Here is a 24,596-nt window from a genome sequence, read left to right on the forward strand (position 1 = left end):
TACACAGGAGTGGTGTATACACAGGAACGGTGTATACACAGGAGGGGTGTATACACAGGAGTGGCATATACACAGGCGTGGCGTATACGTATACACAGGAGTGGCATATACACAGGCGTGGCGTATACACAGGAGCTGTGTATACACAGGAACGGTGTATACACAGGAGTGGTGTATACACAGAAGCGGTGTATACACAGGAGGGGGCGTATACACAGGAGTGGTGTATACACAGGAGCAGTGTATACATAGGATTAGTGTATACACCGCTCCTAGCGGCGCTTTGCAGGCGGTTTTAACCCTTTTTCGGCCGCTAGTGGCCAAATAGCACCGCTAAAACAACGGTAAATTTCCACTATACCACCGACGCCCAGTGTGAAAGTACCCTTAGTGCTGGTTCACACTTGTGCGATGCGAGAACCCTGCGAATCAACTGCAGATCGCACCCGACACGCACGGCAGTTCACACTGCCATATGCAAACTGCTGAGGAGTGTCATTATATGTTAACGACACCCCCATTTCACCTCGCATATCACACTGCGAACTGACAGTTTGGACATGAATCGGAACGCATATATGTGAACACACATGCGATCCGATTCTGGTCCGAACTGAAAAAAGGGTCCTGTGCGTGTTTGGACCGAATGTCGTGCAATATCAGCCATACTACCTGTATAGCTGACATCGCACCGCACAGACATCGCATGTAATGTGAACAGCAGTGGCGCTGTGAATTACATGCAATGTCTGCCATCTGCATCAAGGAAATTTGTATAATGTATGGCCAGCCTAAAGGTGCCTCTGTTGCTCCTCCATGCAGAGTGGAAGGATCACCAGGAGATAATAAAGGGAAAAGAGCCTGAAAACAGAAAACGAATGCAGTCACCACATCTAAGGATTGCTAAGCTGCAATATATCCCATTGTTCTTTTTGGATTTAATAAGAAAGGCTGGGCTAGGCTTTGTTTTTACATAGCTGAATGAATAATGTACTGCCTGCAAGGCTACAGAGAGCTGAGAATTGGCCAATTAAAACGAATCAATGTATCTGACTGTGCTGCCTCCATATTCCAGCAAGGCAGCCAGTCAATATTCCCCGTGCCCTCGGGTATTGGCTCCCTTAGTTATGTAAGCAGCTCTTGTACAGTATGGTACTTATCCTCTCCTATATGCCAGCGCAGCCGGCGAAGGGTTAATAGGCACGAGCTTCCAGGGAGGAGGATTGTACGGCCATTAGTAGGCACTGGACGGTCCAGCAGATGGCAGTAGAGAGCCTTACTAGGGGGATTTAAATCTCCAGCAGACAGCACGGGAGAAGAAATAGCAGCAGAGAGCTGAGAATTAGTGGGCATCGCTAGCAAGGCATTGCAAGGGGGACTGAGAGAGAGGGAGAGAGAAGCCGAGACACCGATCCTCTGTCACTCCCTACACAGGAGCTCAACAAGGAGCAGCAGCATCCTACATTGTGATTTAAGGAGCTCCTACTACACCCCAGCAGCCTGTTGTAGGATCAGGAGCACCTAGTAGGAGAGGGATTGCCTGCACTTTCCTATCGGAAGGATGTCAGCTCAGTGGGTGACAGCTGCCTTCTTGCTGGGTGTTGTCTGCAGTGTCCTCACTGCTAAAGGTAAGAAGACATCAACTGATGACCTCCACCAAGGTTCTGATACTTTCTTCTCCTGGACCATGACTCCAGCCTCCAAGGAGCTGTCCAGCATCTCCCTTCAGAGCCATCCACATCCAACCTAAAATACTTTTTTTTAAGAACGATGGAATTGTTGTAGTAGAGGCTTTGTGGTTTCTTTACATTGTGTCCGATGATTTGTGACACATCTAGCTTCAAGGTTATTAAATGGAACATGTTATAAAGTCCTGGAGAGATGGTGCTTACTGATGGTGTGTAGTGTGCTGGAGTGGAGATGTCACAGGAGTAGTTATTGTCACTCCAGCTGTTGTTTAACTGAAACTCATCGTTTGTGAACAGGGAATAAGTTAAAGCTTTCTCTTAACTTCTAAGCAAGAATATGTTATATTGTATTATATTACGACTTCAAGCTAACACTACTTTTCATTTAAATGATTTCCAATTGCTGCTTGTATTTGAGACAGGGAGTAGTTATTGTCACCCCAGCTGTTGTGGAACTGAAACTCCATTGTGAGCAGGGAATAAGTGGAGCTTTACCTTCACTTAAATGCAAGAATATATAATATAATTAGATAATATTATATTATAATATATTATATTCCTAATGCAAACCAGCAGCACAGTCATTGGAATGATTTCTAACTGCCACTTGCTTTTATCACATGGATTAGTTATTGTCACCCCCAGCTGTTGTGGAACTGAAACTTGTCCAGGGAATAAGTGAAGCTTTACCTTCACTTATAAACACGAGTATATTATATTATATTATATTATATTATATTATATTATATTATATTTTATTATATTCCCATTCCTAGCTAGCACCCCATTCATTGAAATCATTCACAACTGCCACTTGCTTTTATCACATGGATTACTTATTGTCACCCCCAGCTGTTGTGGAACTGAACCGCATCCATTGTGAACAGGGAATAAGTGAAGCTTTGCCTTCATTTATAAGCAAGAATATATTATATTATATTATATTATATTATATTATATTAGATTCCTATTTCAAGCTAGCACCACATTCATTGAAATAATTTACAACTGCCACTTGCTTTTATCACATGGATTACTTATTAACACCCACAGCTGTTGTGGAGCTGAAACTCATCCATTGTGAACAGGGAATAAGTGAAGCTTTACCTTCACCCATAAACAAGAGTATATTATATTATATTCATATTCAAAGCTAGCACCATAGTCATTGAAATCATTTCCAACTGCCACTTGTTTTTGTCTCAGGGAGTAGTTATTGTCACTCCAGTTGTTGTTGAACTGAAATGTATCCATTGTGAATTTGTTAAGCTTTATCTTCACTTATAAGCAAGAATATGTTATATTATATATACTTCTATTCCAAGCTAGCACCACATTCATTAAAAGGCTTTACAATTGCCACTTGCTTTTGTCACAGGGAGTAGTTATTGTCACCCCAGCTGTTGTGGAGCTGAAACTCATCCATTGTGAACAGGGAATAAGTGAAGCTTTACCTTCACTTATAAGCAAGACTAAATTATATTATATTCCTATTCCAAGCTAGCACCACATTCATTCAACTGCCACTTGCTTTTGTCACAGGGAGTAGTTATTTTAACTCCAGTTGTTGTTGAACTGAAACATATTCATTGTGATTATTTTAAGCTTTACCTTTACTTATAAGCAAGAATATGTTATATTATATTATATTCCTATTGCAAGGCAGCACCACATTCATTAAAATCATTTCCAACTGCCACTTGTTTTTGTCACAGGAGTAGTTATTGTCACTCCAGCTGCTGTTGAACTGAAACCCATCCTTTGAGAACATAGACTAAGTTAAGCTTTATTTTAATTTATAAGCAAGAATATATTATATTTTTATCCCAAGCCAGTGTTAATTGGAATGATTTCCAACTCCCACTTACTCTTGTCACAGGGATTTTGGTACCTGGGAAAGTCAGACCTGTAGGATGAGAAGTAAGACAGATCTATTGAGTATGACTTTACTCTTCAGAGCTCTGTACAGAGGCATAGAGAGTAAAAGAAGTATGTTCTTGGCTCAGGGAAGGGAGTTCTTTGTGCTTCGGCTGCAGGTGAGTTGCACCTTTGCAAGGCTGACTGTGACACTGGCTTTGGTTGCAGGCAGATAGCAGCAGTGCTCCAGATTCAGCTATCTGTCAGTTACTACATAGAGGTATGCATCATTTTAAGGGTCTAATGTTCCCATTAAACGTTAGCGTCTGTTTTCACCCCACTGGGTCCAGTGGCGACTGCTGTTACTGTTTTTTTTTTACGTGCTGATTTGTCAGGGAGCACATTGAGGGCTTGTGTTAACTCCTGCATTAGACAAGGAATAGAAAGTCTTCAAATGACTTTTAAAGGAATTTTTTTTTTTTTATACATTAATGGTGGATGGGTCTTTTATGCCAGTTTACAAATGAATGCACTTTGTATTTTTACATGTTTTAGGTTACAAAAATATATTATTTTAATACAGACCCCCCCCCAGCAATTAATGTCTAAAAAATAGCATTATGTGTTATTGAAGTGCATATGTAAAACTTTGGCTATATAGAGGTAATATACTCCAATTGTTATTTGCTATCTGCTGTCATTATAATATCATGCAAGTATTGTCAAGATATTCCCGAATAACATTTTTTAATTGGTTCCGTTGTCTTATATGACAATAGTAGTCCTAGGAAGATATCATCTGCATTCTAAGCTATTAAGCTTATTTAACACAGCAGTACAAAGAGCCATGACAATGTATAAAGTGCAGCAACCCATGTTACCCAATCAATGTGTTTACTGAAGTCAGTGAAAGCTTGATTTATATCAGCCCACATTGCTCTTTACCATAATGATGAAGCCCGAATGTACACATATTTTGAACAGCTGGTGGTTACGGTATTATATTTGGTCTTATTGCATATCTATAAAGCTGTGCGGCTATGTTATATAATGAAATCAAGTGATAAACTGTCATTTAACACGTTTGCATGCCTTTCTTCAGCCTTTAAGATATTTCCTTTATTTGTTCTTTTGATACTTTTTCATTTTGAATTTCAACACAGAGTGTATTGACTGCGCAAGTCTGCGTACCGGTGCCTACCAAAAAGCATGCTGGCTTATGTGAGTTTTATGCAGTAATAAGAGACGGTACATCTGTGATATGAGTCACTTGCCTTCATCCGTGTGTGACTTGACTGATGGTTCGAAGTCTAATTAGATGGAATATTGAAATAAAATTTAAGCTTCAGAATTGAATAACCTACAAATAGTTCATAATTGAAGGATAATTGGGATTCGTGCTCTAGCATAAACTAGACTTGATGAACACTCATTAAATGCTTGTGTATTCAGTATAGCACCTATTTCTGGCCAAAAACAATACTGCACATTTTGTTTGTTGTTGACTTTGTTTTATCGCTGCCTTGTTTAAAATTCTGTATAAATGTACTCACCGTTGAATGGTTTATAACTATGACATTAAAGTGGACCTTTCAACACTTTTCAGTAAAAGGCAAATTCCAATCCACTTTTTTTTTTTACACTCATTGATAAACAGCTAACCTTTGCAAACTAAATTATGTTTCTACGTCTGGGGAGGCAACATCACTGGTGCCTTCGAGGTAGCTCTTGGAGCTGAAGGGTGAGAGCGTCGGTAGTTATGGGGGATCTTGCAACAAGTGTTCATTTAGTTATTTCCAGCATACACATTGTTTAGCAATGGCTAAACAATGACAATCCACACCAAATCTTAGGCACATGTGCAAGATCTGGTGCAAACATTAGTCATTTGTTGGCCTTAAGCATATGGAATTAGAAGCTGGCCATTGATGATGATGGTGGCTCAGTAAAGTGGAATGTATAGTGGGCAGAGCTGTGAAATCTTGAATGGCATAGAAGTATAAAGCAATTATTTATGACTATGCTATATTTTCAGCAGAAAAAAAAGTATTAAACTCTGCCATTAAATAACACATTTTGGGGGGATATCCATTTTAGCAATAACTTTGATAACTGAGAGTCCTCAGTCTTGGTGTGGAAATGTTTAAGGAGACCTAAAAATGGTTGCCCATGTTTTCAAGCCAAAGCTGTGCATTCTGTACTGTTTAACTGTTCTGTTAGGCCAAAATCACCAGTTGGTAAAATAAAAGTATGTAATCCAATCCTTCTTCCATTCAAAGTACCGATTGTGTATAGTTTATTTCATGCCAGTGTCTAAGTGTGGCAGGCTAAAAGTATGAACTGTATTTACTCAACCTGTATTACCTTGGAGGGTGAAGTACATTTTCTTAATTTGCATATTTCACTTTTACAGATTCAAACCCTACCAACATTGGTGGCTTATAATGATATATATATATATATATATATATATATATATATATATATATATATACACACCAGAGACCCCATTAAGTATAATTTTGGCCATATAATATGACAGTGACTTCATAAGGAATAATAGTCTACTAGTAAGTGATGGTGAAGGGATGCTATGAATAAGCACTACAGCTAGTGCGAAACATCAGCAATTTTTCCTTGTTCCCTGTGTTTGTTGAGCTGTGATGTGATTTTCCAATAAAAGAAAGGGGTCTTCTGAAGAGTGCGGCAGTCCAGAGCTTGTTTTTCGTCTGTAGTAAGTGATGGTGCCATAATAGGGAAATAGCTGGATTACTCTATCCAAATAGTTTGTAAGATACATAAGGAACAAAAACAGGCATGCAGAATTTGGAATATCATGCAGGCTGATTAGCCCCTTTCTCAGTATTCTGAATTTCAACTTATCTGAAATGTATTAATTTGGACATTGTGGTTGATTTACTAAAACTAGAGAGTGCAAAGTCTGGTGCAGCTATGCATACAAACCAATCATCCTTCAGGTTTTTCTTTTGTCAAAGCTTAATTGAACAAGTTGAACTTAGAAGTTGGTTGGCTACCATGCACAGCTGCACCAGATTTTGCACTCTCCAGGTTTAGTTTTATTTTTTTAAAGGTGAACTGATCCTTTAACCTTCCAGTAAATGGTGCCTGCATCGCTCCAGGGCCAGCTTCACTTTGCAGAGCTAGCTGCAAAACACCAATGCTTTTTTATCTTTCATTCTCCCCAGCAATGCAATTGGGCATTCTTTTCACTCACCACCAATGTAAGGGGCATTTTACCCACTGACCCCCATTTAGAGGTATTTGAAGAGTTCCTCTGCTGTCAAAATATTGAGAAAGGCTGATATGGGCAATTAGGATGTCTTCAACAAGATAATTTTGAAGATCATTCCTGTTATGGTAGAAATAGCATTGTTTCAGTTTATGTTGTTTCACAAATACAAACAGAAATACCATCCTTTATGTTTCTTGTTGTATTTAAGAGAACTAATTAATATACTAAAAGCAGAGCTATAAAGTAGAAGCTATACGGTGCTAGAATTGACAATCCCTTGGAAGGTGTTAACATAGGCTTGGGCATGGCACCTGTCAATTGGATGCCCCACTGAGTTTACAATCATGATCAGTTATGTGGCCCAATGCTGATGTTCTTTAACACTTTCCTCAGTTACCCATGGATAAGAATCTTGTGTGATTATACCTCATACACACCTGGCATTCCAATACTGATTGTTGTGCTTCATAGCATTTGCATAATGTTAATACTAATTGTTGTAATATGGACTGGCAATTTTCTGTTATGAATGAAGCTAATTCAATATCTCCTACATTAATCTGGCTAGGACTGACCTTTCCATGTTTTGAATAAACTAACCCTAATAGTATAGACCAGTTATTACCTTGGGTTCCTCCAGGATTAGTTAGGGCTTCCTTGGTCTGCGGCTGATTAAAGGATATATTCACCTTTTGTAACATGTTACACCCATATTCAGGGTGTACCATGTAACATGTTACAGTTGCACCAGCCTCTGCACCCCTCAGAGTCCCTATTTTGATAGCGAGCGGGGCATCATCTCCCTCTGCTTACTGCCACTATCTGGAGAAAACACGTCTGTGCGGGGCTCCACTCTCCCGGCCACGTCATCCATTCTGTGCATTGGAAAACTACAAGTCCCAGCTGTCTGCTTGCAGTTCTCAATGAACTACCATGGCACCGTTGAGCGCTGTGGTAGTTCATTCTCTTTTCCTGTCATTGTGTATCTGCTTCCCTATACGAGGTAAGAGCAGGCAGATTTACTGACAAGTCTGCAGGACTCGTGCATGGCACCCACAATATGTAATGCTTTATAGACTCCAAATAATAATAAATAAATAAATAAATGTACATTTTTTTAACTGCAAAAAGACATGTATGTATTTTATTTTTTTTAAAGGTGAACTGATCCTTTAACCTTCCAGCTAATGGTGCCTGCATTGTTCCAGGGCCAACTTCACTTTGCAGAGCTGCAAAACAGAGCTTTTTTAGCTTGCATTCTGCCCACCACTGTAAGGGACATTCTTTTCATTCACCACCAATGTAAGGGGCATTTTTTTCCCACGGAACCCCATTTAGAGGTATTTGAAGAGTTCCTCTGCTGTAAAAATGTTGAGAAAGGCTGATATGGGCAATAAGGATACCTTCAACAAGAAAAAGGGTTGTTTCAGTTTATGTTGTTTCACAAATGCAAACAGAAATACCATCCTTTATGTTTCTTGTTGTATTCAAGAGAACTAACTAATATACTAAAAGCAGAGCTATAAGGTAGGAACTATACGGTGCTAGAATTGATAATCCATCGGAAGGTGTTAACATAGGCTTAGGCATGGCACCTGCCAATTGGATGCCCCAGCAACATGCTGTGGGCAGGCACGACTACCTAATTCATACCCCGGGGGGTGAGGGTCATTACATAAATTGCAGCAGAGCTTTGTAATTAGTTACTACAATGCTCCTGATGAAATGTTTCCATCTGAAATATATTATGTGACCAGATATATAATCGTGTTTGTTCAGTTAAACATCATTTTAACATATTAAAACATAAAAGCATTTTACGATTATTACTATTACTAGTTACTGGAATGACATGCTATCAATAAATGCACATTTTCATTTGATCAAGCATTTTGCAATGTGCAGAGCTCAATAACTCATAGTAGTCAGTCAACAAATACCTTTCTGTAATCTGTTTTTATTTTTTTATTTTTTTTCTGTGGGTTACTACATTGTACTTTGTACACCATGACTGCCTTGGCACACACCTATTAAGGAATGCTGATAGACCTGCTTCCCTTCCAAAACAAATGTCCTTTAACATTTTTATATATTGGGTTAAAATGCAATTTTATTTAGTTTTGTTGTGTGGCCAATATGTTATAGTCTTCAGTAATCGGATTCCTCTTGCTTGCACTATTAATTCACTAACCATTTCTATATAGGTGTTTGATGCGTGACAGTCCTACACGTCCCTGGATAACCGGCAATATGATTACATTTCCCAAGGACTCAGAGGCACAGTATATGACAATACATCCAGTACCCTGGAGAGCTCCATGTGGCTTTCACTATTTGTACCTGTCACAGAAATGCCCAGGGACTGTCACTAAATAAGTGCATATCTTCACTCTCTCCAATAAACTTTACTTCAAGCCTCTTTCCTGTTGTTACAGATGGAATATTAAAGATACAGGGGGATTGTATGAACTGTCTGGAGCCATTTGCCTTCACAACACTGATGTAACATGTTGCATTATTTCTTCTAGTAAAACAAAACATCGCACAGGACGAATCAAGAATGCTTCTTCACTTATTAACAGCTTAATCCTACCGAGCAATGCCTGCTCTGCTATGGAATATTCATAAACTCATTACATCGCATTCTGAATATCAACATATATTCATCTATTGCCAGTAATTACACATTTGTCAGCCTTGCTAGCAATAAGAAGATCTAAAAACAAAATTAATGAGACCCTGTCACCAGACCATTCATTTCAACAAAAAACGTCCAATAAGATTATATGTGCATTTCATGTATTTGATCCATGTGGGCACTGCCAACTTGCATGTGAGCCACAGAAGTCTCAGGGTTAACACTCAATTGACAGGCTATAGCATTGCTCTTTACTCTTCTTTTAGCTGCTACATAAAAGGTTACAGTGGCAGGTGAAGGAGCTGGGCCAGCACAGAGAGTAATTAGACACTTCCAGAAGAGGAGAGAGTGGGGACATGCAAGGAAGCCACCAGCTGTGCTAGGGAGTTGAGTAGTCAAATTTCTAGTGAGTTCAAAGACACATTGCAAGTGAATAAATATCATTTATGAAATACTTTGCAATAAAGGATGTAAATACTTCTTTTTCTGTTCTTATACCTGCATTTATTAAGTTGGAGACAGGGTTTTGTTAACCCTTTAACGTTCTGCTCCACAGTTTGGTATCGCACATTTTGAGTCATGCTAACTCATTGAAAAATGTGGACTTTAAAGAGTTAAGTATATAATAAGCAGGGAATTGAATGTATAAATGGGGCCAACCACTGGATATGTTCATAATACAATTACATTACACTCTATGCATAGAGCATATGCCTACCAACATGAGCAAACACTGGAAATGTTCATAATATAATTCTTTTACACTCTATACAGAGAACACTACACCCCCAACGTGATTAACCACTAGATATGTTAATAATACAATTCTATTACACTCTATAGATAGAACACTACGCAATACCTAATGCACTATTTCTTATCCCCTCTAAAAGGATATCATAAATCACTTGCAATGCACATAGTCATGCATACCAGTGCATTGGGATTCTAAAAGTGTGCCTTCCTTATCAGAATGGTTTGCATACATCAATAAAGTAGCAGAGATGGAGGAACTGATACATACAGCTAAAGAATACCCAGCCAAATATAACTCAACATGGGCCTGATGGCTCCATTTTCAAACAACAGACACAAACCATCGCATAAAGAACAATGTCTACCAATCACAGACCCATGCCGACAATACAAATGTTTGAATGACACACACCTCGCTTTAAAAAGAAATTGCCAGCCTTACCACCTTTTGAATCTGACCACACTCTTTTTCCCCTATTCCATTCTGTCCTTGGACCACTATAGACATTAAATAATGCCTTCATGGCTAAAGAATTGGCGATAAAGAAAAAGAAGCTGTTGAGCAGCTCTCTGTGAGACCTCGACAACTTTTCTTACTACCCCATGGGAATACTTTCCCCTGGGTCTGAACACAGGTTCTCCATCTACACTCCACTTTTTCTCTGCTAGATATTCTACTCTTCTTCCAACCTGTTTCTTTTTCTCTCTCTTTTTTTGGGTCCCTCGTCTTGAGTTTGAGAGCTTCTCTTACCCTGGGAATTCCCTATTATTAGAAGGATAACACTGGCCAGAGTTGAATTAGTTCTTTAACTGCCCTACTGCAGAGGACCCCTCCAGAGGCAACAATATGTATTTCCTCATCCCTGGAAGGGGAAGCTGTCAACCATATATATCTCCCTCACCCCATCCCATTCCATCTCCTCCTTTATACGCGGGCTGTTTTACAAGTCTATAAAGCTTTAAGTAACCATTCTTTTATGCTATCAAACTTCCTGAGCTAGACACCTTCATAATATAGTTCAGATATGCATTCTTTTTTTCAACATTATGTACATCCAGATATGCAACTCAAATGTTTGTTGTTAGAAGCGGACACACCATCGGGGGGAATGCCCTCCATCCATCTGACATAACAGTTTTGACTATAGGATGTTTGTAACCTTGATTCTTTATGTGTTGTTTATTACCAAATAAAAAAGCCTGAGCACCAGAAAAAAAAAAACATTCAGTGTACATGAGGCCTAAGATCATATAAATTGTGATGTGGGTAAAAAAGCATTTCTTGGGTGACAGTTATGGGTTATGATTTATTGGGAGTTAAAATATGGGTAACAAACCCTTTTTTGGTGGAGAGCTGGGAGTTGCAATGAGTTGGGAATTGTGATGTGGGTAACATAGCCTCTCTTGAATGGTGTGTTGGAGGTGAAGAGTTGGGTTTAGGGCTTCCTCTAGCCATCAGACCAGGAAGGAAGACTACCCGTGGAGCTGCATTTTATCTATCTATCTATCTATCTATCTATCTATCTATCTATCTATCTATCTATCTATCTATCTATCTATCCTTATGCAGGATCTTTCTATCCATAGTAAATAGGTTTTTGTACTTGGCTACTGGTCTTGGGATGGGCTCAAAACATTGTTCTTGTCAAAGGGCTCTTTGGTGATGGTGTTCCCCAATTATCAGGCTTCCTAGCAGACATCTGCACTGGCATTACTTCCAAGAGTTTCAGTGCTCTGTGTATGTTCTTTGATCAATTGTATTATCTCCTTTGTATTTGCTAGTAACCGTATTGTAAAACAAAGGTCAAAAAAATGATTAGCTGTGATGAGCTCTCTTTCAAAGTACTGAAAGGCTGGAAGTGCATGGATTTTTTCAGTATCTGAGGACAAGGTTAGTTTTATAATACAAATCAAAATACCTTCCTAATAGGACTCGTCCACATTGTTTTTTTATAAATGCTGTCTATCCTGACAGGAGATAATCAGCGTTATAAACTCACCTAAGCTGTATTTTTTCAAAACAGTTTAGGTGAGTTTAGCAGAGTTTAACAAAGTTTAGCGTTTGGGCAATTATGTATTTCATTGGCCAGAATATTAATTTATTCTGGCCATTGAAATAAATAAACGCTGAAGTGCTAAACGTGCCTAACCTTTAGGCGTGTTTATGCCCATTTAACATTGTTCAGTGTTTTTTGTGGTCAAAATTGCCTCTCTGTTCAGGAAACATCCTCTAAACTCCCCTGCTACTAAATTGCTAAAACCGCCTATGCGTGCATGGACACATAGGATAACATATCCTATCCGTTTAAGGGCAGAAAAAAAAGCCTAAATTCACAAAAATGTGAGTTTAATAGCAGCAGTGTGCATGAGGCCTTAAAATGGTTGTAAAATGCATTCTATGCATTAAGATAACAAATCTTCTGTGTGTAGCAGCCCCCCACAGCACCCCCCAATACTTGTCTGAGCCTCTTCTCTGTCCAGCAATGTCCCCAAGTTCCTCGGCCGTCCGGGACTCTCCTTCTGATTGGCTGAGACACAGCACCAGCGCCATTGGCTCCTGCTACTGTCAATCAAAGTCAGTTAGCGAATCAGAAGAGACAAGGGGTGGGACTGAACCGGGGATCCGTGTCTGAATGGACAGAGGGAGCTGTGACTTGTCTCAGGTGCCCCCATAGCAAGCTGCTTGCTGTGGGGGTACTCGGCAGGAGAGAGGGGCCGGGAGACCTGAAGAGGGACCCAGGAAAAGGAGAATCCAGGCTGCTCTGTGCAAAACCAACTGCACAGAGCAGGTAAGTATAACATATTATTTTTTAAAGAAAAAAAACAAGACTTTACAACCACTTTACAATCATTTCAGCTTGAAACATGTTTTTTTTTTTTGTCTTGTAGAAGCTGATGTCAGTATATCAGCTCCTGCTACTACATTGAAGCTCCTAGAAAATGCTTATGGGCAACCTGCTGGCTTTTAGGTCTAAATGCAGATATAGGAGTCAATTAGGCAAAAGTTCTGTTCTTTTGTGCATAACTCTAAATATCCTCTTCCAAGCGATTCTGTCTTAAATCTTCTTCAAGCTTTGTAACTTTTGGATGGAGTTATTTAATATATCTGAATTTTGCTTTCATCTAGTAGTCATTAGATAAAATGAATAAAATATTTCATGATTATATTATTATCAAAGGCAGTATATGAACTTAAAATGCAGATTTTCCATGGACATCTTTCACTTAATTGGTAAAGGTCCCAGTTCATTATTTCAATAATTCTGTACTCTATGAGCCCAGCCATTCCAGCACTCTGATTTACATTATTAGGGATTCTCTGCCTTCTTTCATTTCTCTTTACTCAGCTGCATTCCCAAGCCAATAAGTGGCTCTCTTGTCATTGCTGGGAACTAGCTAATTAGTGAAGGGGTCATGGCCTCATATTCACAGTATAGTTTGGCAGCCTATGGTGAAGGTAAATTACCTTATACTGTAATCCTACTACACTTCATTCTATCATGTTTATATGTAAGGATTAAGTGCGTGTGACCAGGAATGCTAAATGAATCAGGGGTTAAAGGTGACGAGTGATTCTGAGATTATGGAAAACTATGTTTGCAGAAGGCAAAAATCATAATTTGCAAAGTACGCTGCATGTTCACCAAAAGGAATATTAATCAGACCCTTTTCTAGACAAATTTTGATATGTTTTGCATGTAGAATGACTGTGGGGGGATTTACTAAAACTTGAGCACTCGAAATCTGGTGTAGCTGTGCATGGTAGCCAATCAGCTTCTAACTTCAGCTTGTTCAATTAAGCTTTGACAATAAAACCTGAAAACTGATTTCTATACCGAGCTGCACCAGATTTTGCACTCTCCAGTTTTCGTAAATCCCCCAAGAGTGTTTGAAGTTTACATGTAAAGAAATGTAGTAGTTCTTTTAAGAAAGCCAGTTTATTTATTTTGTGATATACACACTTTTTCTATCCAGATCAATGTACCGGTACTTACATTGGGGGAACCACGTTGCAGGCTTCAATAGCAAACCAAGCTCTACACACATTATGTTGAAACATTCCACATTAGAACCATATAGAAAGCCTGCACACCAAATATGGTGAGGCCTACATGATGATCAGTATGCATTCCTTAGCAATCAGATTTCTGGGGAAATTGTAACCAGTACTGGGCAGCGTGCAGCCCATGGACCGGTCAGCAGCTGTCTGCACTGCCAGTACTGGCATGGTTTTCAGCTCAGGGTTGTTAACAAATACCTCCAAACTGTCTGATATTAAAAATGCCTCTTAGCAAAAATGTAGGCAATTGCCATGCCCACAGCACAATTAATACACAATAAATAATTGGTTAAACCTATACTTACTTTTTTACCACTACTCTTCCTTTAGACTGGATTAAACAAAACAAAAACAAAAAACAACAGCAATAATTAGAGGAAAGGCTTAATATCGATAGTGCATTATAACACTTACGGTAGTTAAGTAGTACTTTTTCTACAGGACTATACATAAAAAGGAGGGACAACTAAGGAAGAAAGAGGAACAGACGAATTTGTTTCTAAAAGCACAATCCGTCCAAAAAAGGGATTATATTCTACACATGCTGTTGTGCCATGGATACTTTCCAAAATCATGGGAAAATGTGCTTTCATATACATATCGCTAGCTAGTGTATTGTGTTAACGGAAAGAAGAACAGAGGAATTTGTTGCTGAATGGAGGAGTTGTCTCTTCAAAAGAAGGACAGGTTGGGAGATAGATAAAAAGGGTCATAGTCTACACAAACTCGATAAGGTACAATGTATACTTTCAAAACTTATGGAAAATATGTTTTCATATCCATCTCACTAGCTACTGTACTAAGTGTTGACATTGCTACTTCAAAGAAGGTTACAAGTGCCATTTGTCATTGATAATAGTGCGTTGACTGAATGTTCTTTCAGAGTGGTAAAAGGCTAAACATACATGCAGAATTTTTTTTACACCCTAGCGCAAGCACTGTTGGCTTTTTGAAACTACATCAAATTTATACTAGTCTATATAAATAATAATGTTAATGTCAAATTATCTGCATGAGGAAGGGAACTCATACATTTGTAGCTGATGGTGACCAATAGATATGTCATGAGACAAGTTTATTTTTTTACCTTATGTTTCTTAAAGTGGTAGTAAACTGCAAAAAAAGAATGTCACATACTAGCATATTATGACAGACTTACCTTATAACAAAGCCCTCCAATGAGGTGCCAATACTACTGCTGTGGCTTCCATCATTATTTAGTCTTCCTTCTGGGTTTGGGCACTTTGGCCTTTTAAATGTCCAAGCCACAATGATGCACAGGAGTTATGTCACAGAGCTTTGAAAGAACTGCCCAATCCACTTAGAGCGCATGCACCAGTGACATTACCAGCTGCTACTAAAGTAACAATCGCCTAAAAAAATCGCCTAAACAGTGCACATTTAATTTAATATACCTACAGGTACCTATAAATGTGAAAAAATTGCGGCTCAACCCTATCCAGTCTATGTGTTTAACATGTATAAGCTGGCCCCAGCCTTACACCACTCCAAATGCTATGTCCTCCGACATGTTTCACCCCACCCACCAGGGCTTAGTCAAACCTCTATGACTAATGCCGCGTACACACGAGCGGATTGTATGGCGTACTTAGTCCGTCATACAATCCGACGGACAATCCGTCGTAGTTTCCACTGAACAGACTTGACCACACACGGATACACAAACAGTCCGTCGAAAGCTTGCACGATGACGTGTACAGCACGTACGATGGGACTAGAAATAGGAAGTCCAAGACACAGCAAAGCACCCTTCCGCCGTGTAAATCCTTTCTGGGCATGCGCCATTCTTAGTCCGTCGAACTAGCATGCTGACGACGGTATTGTCCGCTGAAACCAAAGTACGACGGACAGAATTTTGAAATTCTTAGTACTCCGGACTGCACGCTGAAAAAGTCAGCTGAAGCCCACACACGAGCGGATTGTCCGCTGAAATGTGTTTTTCGACGGACTAAGTACGCCATACAATCCGCTCGTGTGTACGCGGCATAAGCCCCGGTGGGTGGGACAAAACATGTCGGAGGACATGGTGTGTGGAGTGGTGTAAGGCTGAGGCCAGCTTTTACATGTTAATCACATAGACTGGGTAGGCTAGAGCGATGATTTTTTCCAAGTATGCTATACACTACTGGATGGTGATATTTTTCGCCAGCACCCCAGCGGGAGTATTCTGTATATACTTCATTTTTTTGCTTAGAACAGCACTCTAAGTATTAGCAAGTTGTGCAGGTAAGTCTTATTATAACCTTATCTGTAGATATAAAGCAAAAAGTGGACTTTACTGCCTCTTTAACTTGTCAATCTTGCATGCATTAAGGATACAGTACAGGTGGTGGAGGAGCACGGGGAAGGTAAAATAGTCCCAATAGAGATGGCTCTGCAGGTTGTGCAGTATTTGAAGAAGTGCAAAAACTACCTGCTCCCACCAATTTTAATCCAGTTGCAGCATGAGGTGGATTGAGGGTATTGTTGATGAACAGGGTGGTGGAGGAGCACAGGGAAGGTAAAATAGATACAATAAATATGGTTTACTATTAGATAAACTTGCTAATTTAACCTGTAGAGACAAATTAACAATTATACTCTACAATTGATCATGAAGTATGAGTAATTTTTATTGTATTCCCAGCCACCTGAGTGGATTCTGATGTTTTGTGATTACCATACCTCTTTTGTTTATTTTTACTATGTTTGTCACTCTTTTTCCTATTTTTTTTTCTCTTTTCACCTCTTACATCCGTTTTCATTTTCCTAGTTACCTCTTTCTTTTATAGTTTTTTTTTTTCATGTTGTTTTGATTCAGTCCTTTACTGCCTGTCCCTTATTGCCAGCTTGCAATGTATATTTATTGTTATTGACCATGCAAGACCTTGGTTTATGCTTGAGGCTTTACAACTACATGCACTGTTGTATCCTCCCTTGTAAGTTCTTGAACTGTACATGAGATCAGTAGCTTTTGCCTCTGATTAAAGATCACCACATGCACACAGGTTGTTAACCCCGTATGATGTAAAATCCTGGCATTATGGATTTTTTCAGGCAGCTGGCAGTGGGCTATACGCTGCACCTGTGCCTCCTGGGTGGCTGAAATTGCCAGGATTTTACGCTGTGTGGGGTTAACTGCTGATGTGTGTGAAGCCTAAAATAGTAACAATTCTTACAATACTTACACTTAAAATGCAAAAAAAAAAAAAAAAAAAAAAAAAAAAAAACACCATTAAAATTTTGGAAAGGAATAAACATATTTATAAATAAATTTACTGTATGTGTGTAAAGTTGGCACTCCATGTGAAAAGAAGACAGAAAGTGATGGCCCTGCCATATTCCCAGAATATGGCAGGGGCAGTGATGGGCATCCCTCTGTTACCACGCAGTGAAAATTTGATCTGATGCAGTTCTCTGCTGCCTATGAGAGGAATGAAATGTCACCTATTATGAGGTTTTTTTGGGAAATGTGCTTATCAAAATGTCTATTCTAAATTCTTGCTTCAGTTTAAAAAAAAAAATGGTTTTCCTCAGAAATAGTAAAAGTGGGCTATTTTTGGCAAAACAGAGATATGATACATTCATTCAAATAGGCCAATGAATCTGTGCCCAGCAGATGGAGCAATTTCCTAATTTCTCCATCCACCTTCTGATTCAATTGGAGTTAAATTGGGGGAGCCGGCAATTTGTGTGCCTTCAAATATGGCAGAACTTGCAGAGATTACAGATCTTCTGCTGCTGGTTAGTAGTTAAATAATAACTACTGTAAGGTACATCATCATACCTTTACCTTGACAGATTCCCCAAGTTCTATTGGAGACCAGGAATTTGCTATTGAAGATATTGTGACAGATGGATAGTCTGTCTCTGTGTAGAGATAAGATAGTGAAACTGAATGGAGACAGGTAGGTATCGCCCACAAGTGAGAATATTTTCTAGTCGGTCTTTGCTCTTATGTGCTGTAATAGCAGTTTGAAGCCTGACTCATGGGGACTGCATGTCCAGGTCTTTCTGGCCTATAAAGGCAGGTGCCAGACTGATGTCTGAGATTGTGAAGGAACAGAGGTAGTCCATGTTGCACCGACTGATGTGTCTGAGCTATGTAGATGATAGTCCATATTTGAGCAGACAACAGATCCAGTCTGTTGACCAAATGCACCGGTTAAGCAGGGAGGCTGATATTGGAGCAACTCTACCCTAAAAAGGAATAGACAGAGAAGTGCGATAAAATTGCAGAAGTATTACTCTAATGACTGGATGAATAAATGAGTCAGCAAAAAAGCCCCAAAACACATTTGAATGAGTGGTCAACTCCTTGGGAAAATCTCTATTTGAAGCTAAATCTCACAATGTTAACTTGTGGCTGTGATTACCATTTCCACATAGCTCTGGTTTTGACAGCGGGGATATAGGGGAAATCCATTAAATGTACAGTAGACTTTTGCATGACCATTCTGTAAGTAAGTGTGACTGCTTTGTAATAAAATGTATTGTACTCATTTATTTCATATATTTTCAAGTTTTAAATGTTAATAGGAATGTAAATTTCAAAATGTGCACTGCTCTACTCAACAGATTAGGAAAAGCTGCAAACACTACAATCAGAGAAATTGAGTGGATAATGAGAATATTAAGTGTAACGCTAATCTATACTGTGTGTATATATTAGAAAATTGTGCAAATATGCACACAGTAAGTATAACACATTGACTGTGCAAAATAAAATAAAGTGCTAGGTGTTCAAAAGACTCATTATGCCTCATAGAATATACCTTGGGGTGTTTGCTTCCCAAAATGGGGTCATTTTGTGGGTAATTCCATTGTCCTCGTGCTACAGGGCCTTCAAAAGTGTGATAGGTCATTAGGAAATTGTATGTGCAATTTATGCGCATAGAGCGCCTGATGGTGCTCCCTGAACTTTGGACCTCTCTATGTGGCCAGGCTGTGAAAAAGTCCCACACATGTGGTATCACTATACTTGGGAGGAGTAGCTTCATGTATTGCAGGTGTAATTGAAAGTATGCATATGCTGTGTGTGAGAAATAATTTGTTATTATGAAAATTTTGTGTAAAAAAATAAATAAATAATAATTTCTTAATGTTCCCAAGAATTGTGGGAAAAAAAATACAACTTCAAAAAACTCACTATGCCTTTTACTGAATACCTTGGACTGTCTGATTTCCAAAAAGGGGTCATTTGGGGGGTATTTGTACTTTTCTGACATTTCAGGGCCTCAAGAGATGAGATAGGCCACCAGTGCATCAGGTGTGATCAATTTTCAATAAATTGCACCATAGCTTGTAGACTCTCTACCTTTCACACAGACCAAATAATATACACGTATTTGGGTTATTTTTACCAAAGATATGTATCAGTATACATTTTTGAACAAAAGTTACTTATTTGCAAAAATTTTTTATAGAAACTAAAAGAAAAGGTTTTGCTTTCAAATTTTTCATATTTTTTCACTTATGTTGCCAAAAAAAAAAAAACATCAGTGATTAAATACTACTAAAAGAAAGCTATATTTGTGTGAAAATAATGATAAAAAATTTGTTTGGGTACAGTGTTGTATCACTGATTAATTGGCATTCAAAGTGCGAGAGTGCTGAAAGCTGAAAAGTGGTCTGGGCAGGAAGGGTGTATAAGTGCCCTGTATTGAAGTGGTTAATATTCCCGTTAATAGGAATGTGCCTGAGTCTAGATTGAGAGAGCTAAAGTAGGCAGCACTAAGCCTCCAAATGTACACATCAAGGTAACCTTTTCCTTGTTTTATTTCCCTTCTGGCAACCTTTGGACATTTGAGGTTAAATTTATCAAAGGAACTTTAGAGGGAAGGATGTAAGGAGATGGGAATCAGAAGGTTTATTTTAAAGTTGAACTCTACCAATAACCCTTTAATAAAAAATGACGTTCTTTAATGAGGAACATACATTCCACATTAATAATGACCCTACTAAAATGAGTGTGTGCTGTAAATTGCCCTCAGCCTTGCTCCTGTTTCTTCTTGCTGGAGGCTGGCATTTTACTGGAGCCCAGAGCCCCTGAGCAGCAATACATATTTAGCCGGTCAGCATATTGGCCTCTAGTAGCTCAGTTTGCAGACTGGATTTTAAACAGTATAGGCACTTATTTTTAATGTTTTACATAGCTATACCTGCAAAAACAACTAGCCTTGACGTGGTCTATCAGGACTTAACAGATAAGTTCACCTTTTTAAATATGTTGCATGTTCCTCCCTGCTGTCCTCTCTCCCTGAGATAGCAGTAGGGGGACAATTTCCCCGTACAAGCTGTCACCTTTTGAAAACAGCCTGGCTGTGCGGGGCTCTGCCCAAATGGCTGCGTCATTTATTCACACAGCTCTCTGTGTGAGTGAACTACAAGGCCCATTATCTTTAGTTGATGTTGACTTGTAGTTCTCAATGAACTCCACTTGCTGTGGAGTGCCGTGGTAGGTCATTGATTCTTCCTGTACCTGCTTACCCATACAGGATGTACTGGCACACAGATATACTGACACATCTGCTGGAAACCTGCATGGCACCAGAATTTTACCCCAAAAAATTTTTTAATGAATGAACAATTTTTTACTTGCTAAAAAAATGTGCATTTATTATTATTTTTTGTTCTTAAAAGTGAACAAATCCTTTAATTTTCTCACTAAAGTTCCACTTTAAAAATCAGCAAAAATGGACAATTTTACTCTGTTTACTGGTTTGTTCAATTTAAAACTAATCCTATATATAAAGCAGACCACATGCTATATCCAATATATATATATATATATATATATATATATATATATATATATATATATATATATATATATATATATATATATACTATATTGTCAAAGGTATTGGGACGCCTGCCTTTACACGCACATGAACTTTAATAGCATCCCAGTCTTAGACCGTAGGGATCAATATTGAGTTGGCCCACCCTTTGCAACTATAACAGCTTCAACTCTTCTGGGAAGGCTGCCCACGAGGATTAGGAGTGTTTCTATAAGAATGTTTGCCCATTCTTCCAGAAGTGCATTTGTGAGGTCAGGCACTGATGTTGGAAGAGAAGGCCTGGCTTGCAGACTTTGTTCTAATTCATCCCAAAGGTGTTCCACCACATGTAACTATTGCTAAGCTGCAACATTTTTTGTAATATCTGGTGATCCTGCTGATCCTGCTGATCCTGCCTTGAAGGCCCTTCTGCAAGCACTTCCTGTGATAGGGTAACTGCCAGGGCCTCCGGGCACTGTCTCTTGGTTCGACCCCCTATCCACCTCACAGTACTGCTGCTTTTATGGAATACAGGGCCAAGTATCATTTTGTGTTATTAAAGTGTTACTAAACCCACAACAGTAAAATCAGTCTGTATATTCACTAAAGCATGTTTGTTATACTCACTGTGGAACCTAAGGAGTTAATCATCGGCATTGTGTAAAACGCCTTCTTGATCCTGTCTTCTCTGATCCCCCCCTTCTTCCACTGACTGCAAAACAGGTGTGGATAAGACAGGGTTACTGGAGTCAGGCTGCACATGCTCAGTTTCATGTGTATTGCTAGAGATTTTTTTTCTTGGGAGAGTGCATGTGATCAGCACAGGACCAATCAGCACTAGAGGGTCAGGGGTCCTTGATCTTGATAGGACAGCTTATTACAGTATGAAAACTCCTCATACAAGCTTTAACCAGGAACTGTTACTGTATATACTGCTGATGAGGAAAGGTATTTAGCAGTTTATATTTACTAAAATAATTGCATTTCCATGTTCTGTGTACTGTGGGAGACCAGATATAGTGAATGCAGAGTCCTGGGTTTAGTAACACTTAAAGTAAAGTATTTGGAAAGAAAGCCCGGAGCAGAACCCGACAGAGTAGGCGCAGGGCGGCATGACCAGGGTTAACAGGGACTGAGAGGGCGGTACAAGGTTTCGTTCTGGGAGGGGAGGAGCAGGAGCAGAAGTTTAGTTTAGAGGGGGTGGCTCCTCCCCTCCTCAGTCTGCAGAGTAGGAGCGAGCTGAGCAGAGCGATGGCGGCGGTGGAAGACCTTTTTGCCCGGCTGAAGGCGGAATCGGCGTCCAGGGGCCCTGGATGGCTGGAGGCACGGCTAGCAGCGGCGCTGGGTGAGTCGACCCCAGCGGCAGTGCGGCCCGGCCGGGAGACGGCGCGAGCGCGGCGCTCGCGGCCTCCGGACCGTTTTTCGCCGGATCCCCCCCCCTTCCCCACCCCCCCTGGGACTGTTGGTACACGCGGTGGGGGTCTTCGCCCCCCCTCTGGCCCGCCCGGGACGCGAACGGCGGCGCCGTCGGCGGGGGGGGGCTCCAGGAAGAGGACACATGAGACTGGCCGGGTGGAGAGGGAGCCTGGCAGGGGGAAGACTGGTTCTGGGAGGGTGGGGAGGCCACGTGTGGAGCACAGGGCCCCGACTCCTGGCATGGCGGCGGCGGGGGCGGGGCTTTCCGGTGGACTGCAGGAGAAGATGGCTGCTGGGCTGCAAGGACAGACAGCAGGTGGCCCCTCTGGGACTGGTAAACGGCAGGGGACTCCGGCTGGGGGTCACCGGGCGCAGGCTGGCGGTGGAGTCGTGCTGGCGTCGGGCAGTGGCCTTGAGCGGCACTGCGGGCAGCAGCAAGAGGGTCGCGGGAAGGCGGTGCGAAAGTCGGCATGCGGATCTGGTGCGTTGCGGAAGAAGAGGATGGTCCGCGGATCCCCGGCATCCAGCGACGCGTCCGCTGGAGGGCAGTCTGCTAGCGAAGAGGAACTCCCGGAAAGTCGCTCGGAGGGGGAGCTGTCGCAGTCGGACGACGATGGGCAGCAGGAGCGTCCGGCGGTGGTGGACTCGGGACCTTCGGCTGGTGGGGCTCCATCCAGGCAACACGGTGAGTCCTTACATTTTTTATCTGCTTTGAATGTTGATGTGGGGGGGGGTGTGGGGGCGGGGCGGGTCCGCAAGGGGCGGCCGTCGGGGGCCGCATCGGCCACTCCGCAGGCGGGGGCGTCCGGCCGTGAGGTGGGGGACGCGGGTTTGCGGGGGTTCCTGGCGGGCCTGAAGGAGTTGGTCCAGCGTTTTGAGTCGGGCGGGGGTCTGCCCCCAACGGCGGCGTGGGTGGGCCCGAGCGCGGGGGTGGGTGGTGCTGGGGGGGGGTCAGGGGGTGCGGTGAGCATGTCGGTGGAGACGGCGGCGCCTGCCGCCCCGGTGGTGGCACCGGCCGCCCCGGCGGCGACGGTGGCTGAGCAGGGAGCGGAAGGGTCGCCCGGGGGGGGGGCACCGCTGACACCGCAAAGAAGCAGGACTTGGTTCGCCTAGCGGATGCGGCGAAATGCGAGGTTTATGTGTGCTTCGAGGGGCCCCTGGGGGCCCATTTGAAGCCGGAAGTTAAGGAGAAGATCTGGAAGGACGAATACGTGGAGATTTTCGCTCTCCTGCCACTGGAGAAGTTTAATCTCGATAGGGTTAGGCCGGAGGACCACAAGAAGGAGGACGAGGAGAAGAGGAGATATAGGCTCATTCCGCGGACGTTTGCGAATTGGCTGCAGGCGTTCGCCATATTGGCAAGCGTGATAGGGGAAAGGAACCCGGAGCACTGTTCGGCCCTTTTCTGCTACCTGGACGCCGTGGGAGAAGCATATCGAGTCTACGGTGGAACGTCTTGGTTGCGGTACGACGAACAATTTCGTCAGCGGAGGGCTATTCGCCCGTCTTTAAGATGGGATCATAAGGACATCAGTTTGTGGATGCGCCTTATGACCTCAGCGCGGTCGCCCAGCCAGTTTTTTCAGGGTGGGGCCGGTGGGTCCGCTGCCTCTGGACAATCGGCCACAAGAAAAAAAGGGGTGTGCTGGCAGTACAACGAGGGCGCCTGCAAGTTCGGAGGGTCGTGCAAGTACAAGCATGAGTGCTCCGGCTGTGGTGGGGGGGGACATCCCTTGCCCCGCTGTTTTAAACAAGGAAAAGGCAGGCCCAGTGATGCTGTGGGAAAAGGGGACCACGCCGGTGAGGGTGGGAAAGATGTTGCCTTTCCTCGCTAGATATCCTGATCGGGGGGCGGCGCAATTGCTGGCACAGGGGTTTGCGGAGGGGTTTCGGATTCCGGCGCAGTTGGGTGTAGCGCCCCCCTTGGCCCGCAATCTGCGGTCGGCTTTGCAACACGCGGAGGTGGTGTCGGAAAAATTGCGAAAGGAAGTGTCGTTGGGGCGCATGGGGGGCCCCTTTTCAGTGGCGCCTATTCCGAATTTGGTGGTCTCGCCGTTGGGTGTGGTGCCCAAGAAAGAGCCCAACAAATTCAGGTTGATTCATCATCTGTCATATCCAAAAGGTGGGTCGGTGAACGACGCCATTG

The 24,596-nt window shown here is 41.6% G+C and overlaps 1 protein-coding gene across 1 annotated transcript in view; it reads left to right on the top strand.

The window, feature by feature from the left end:
• The first annotated feature begins 1,132 nt into the window (after positions 1–1,132).
• CLSTN2 (calsyntenin 2) overlaps positions 1,133–24,596 on the top strand; it is a 1,222,812-nt gene continuing 1,199,348 nt past the window's right edge. The window contains exon 1 of the mRNA XM_077488275.1: positions 1,133–1,628. Coding sequence (XP_077344401.1) covers positions 1,562–1,628 — 67 coding nt within the window. The 5' untranslated portion in view covers positions 1,133–1,561. The remainder of the gene's footprint in view (positions 1,629–24,596) is intronic.

Source organism: Lithobates pipiens, unplaced genomic scaffold (assembly GCF_037356315.1).
Source record: "Lithobates pipiens isolate NorthernLeopardFrog02 unplaced genomic scaffold, aLitPip1_a1.2 Scaffold_18, whole genome shotgun sequence".
Lineage (NCBI taxonomy): Eukaryota > Metazoa > Chordata > Amphibia > Anura > Ranidae > Lithobates > Lithobates pipiens.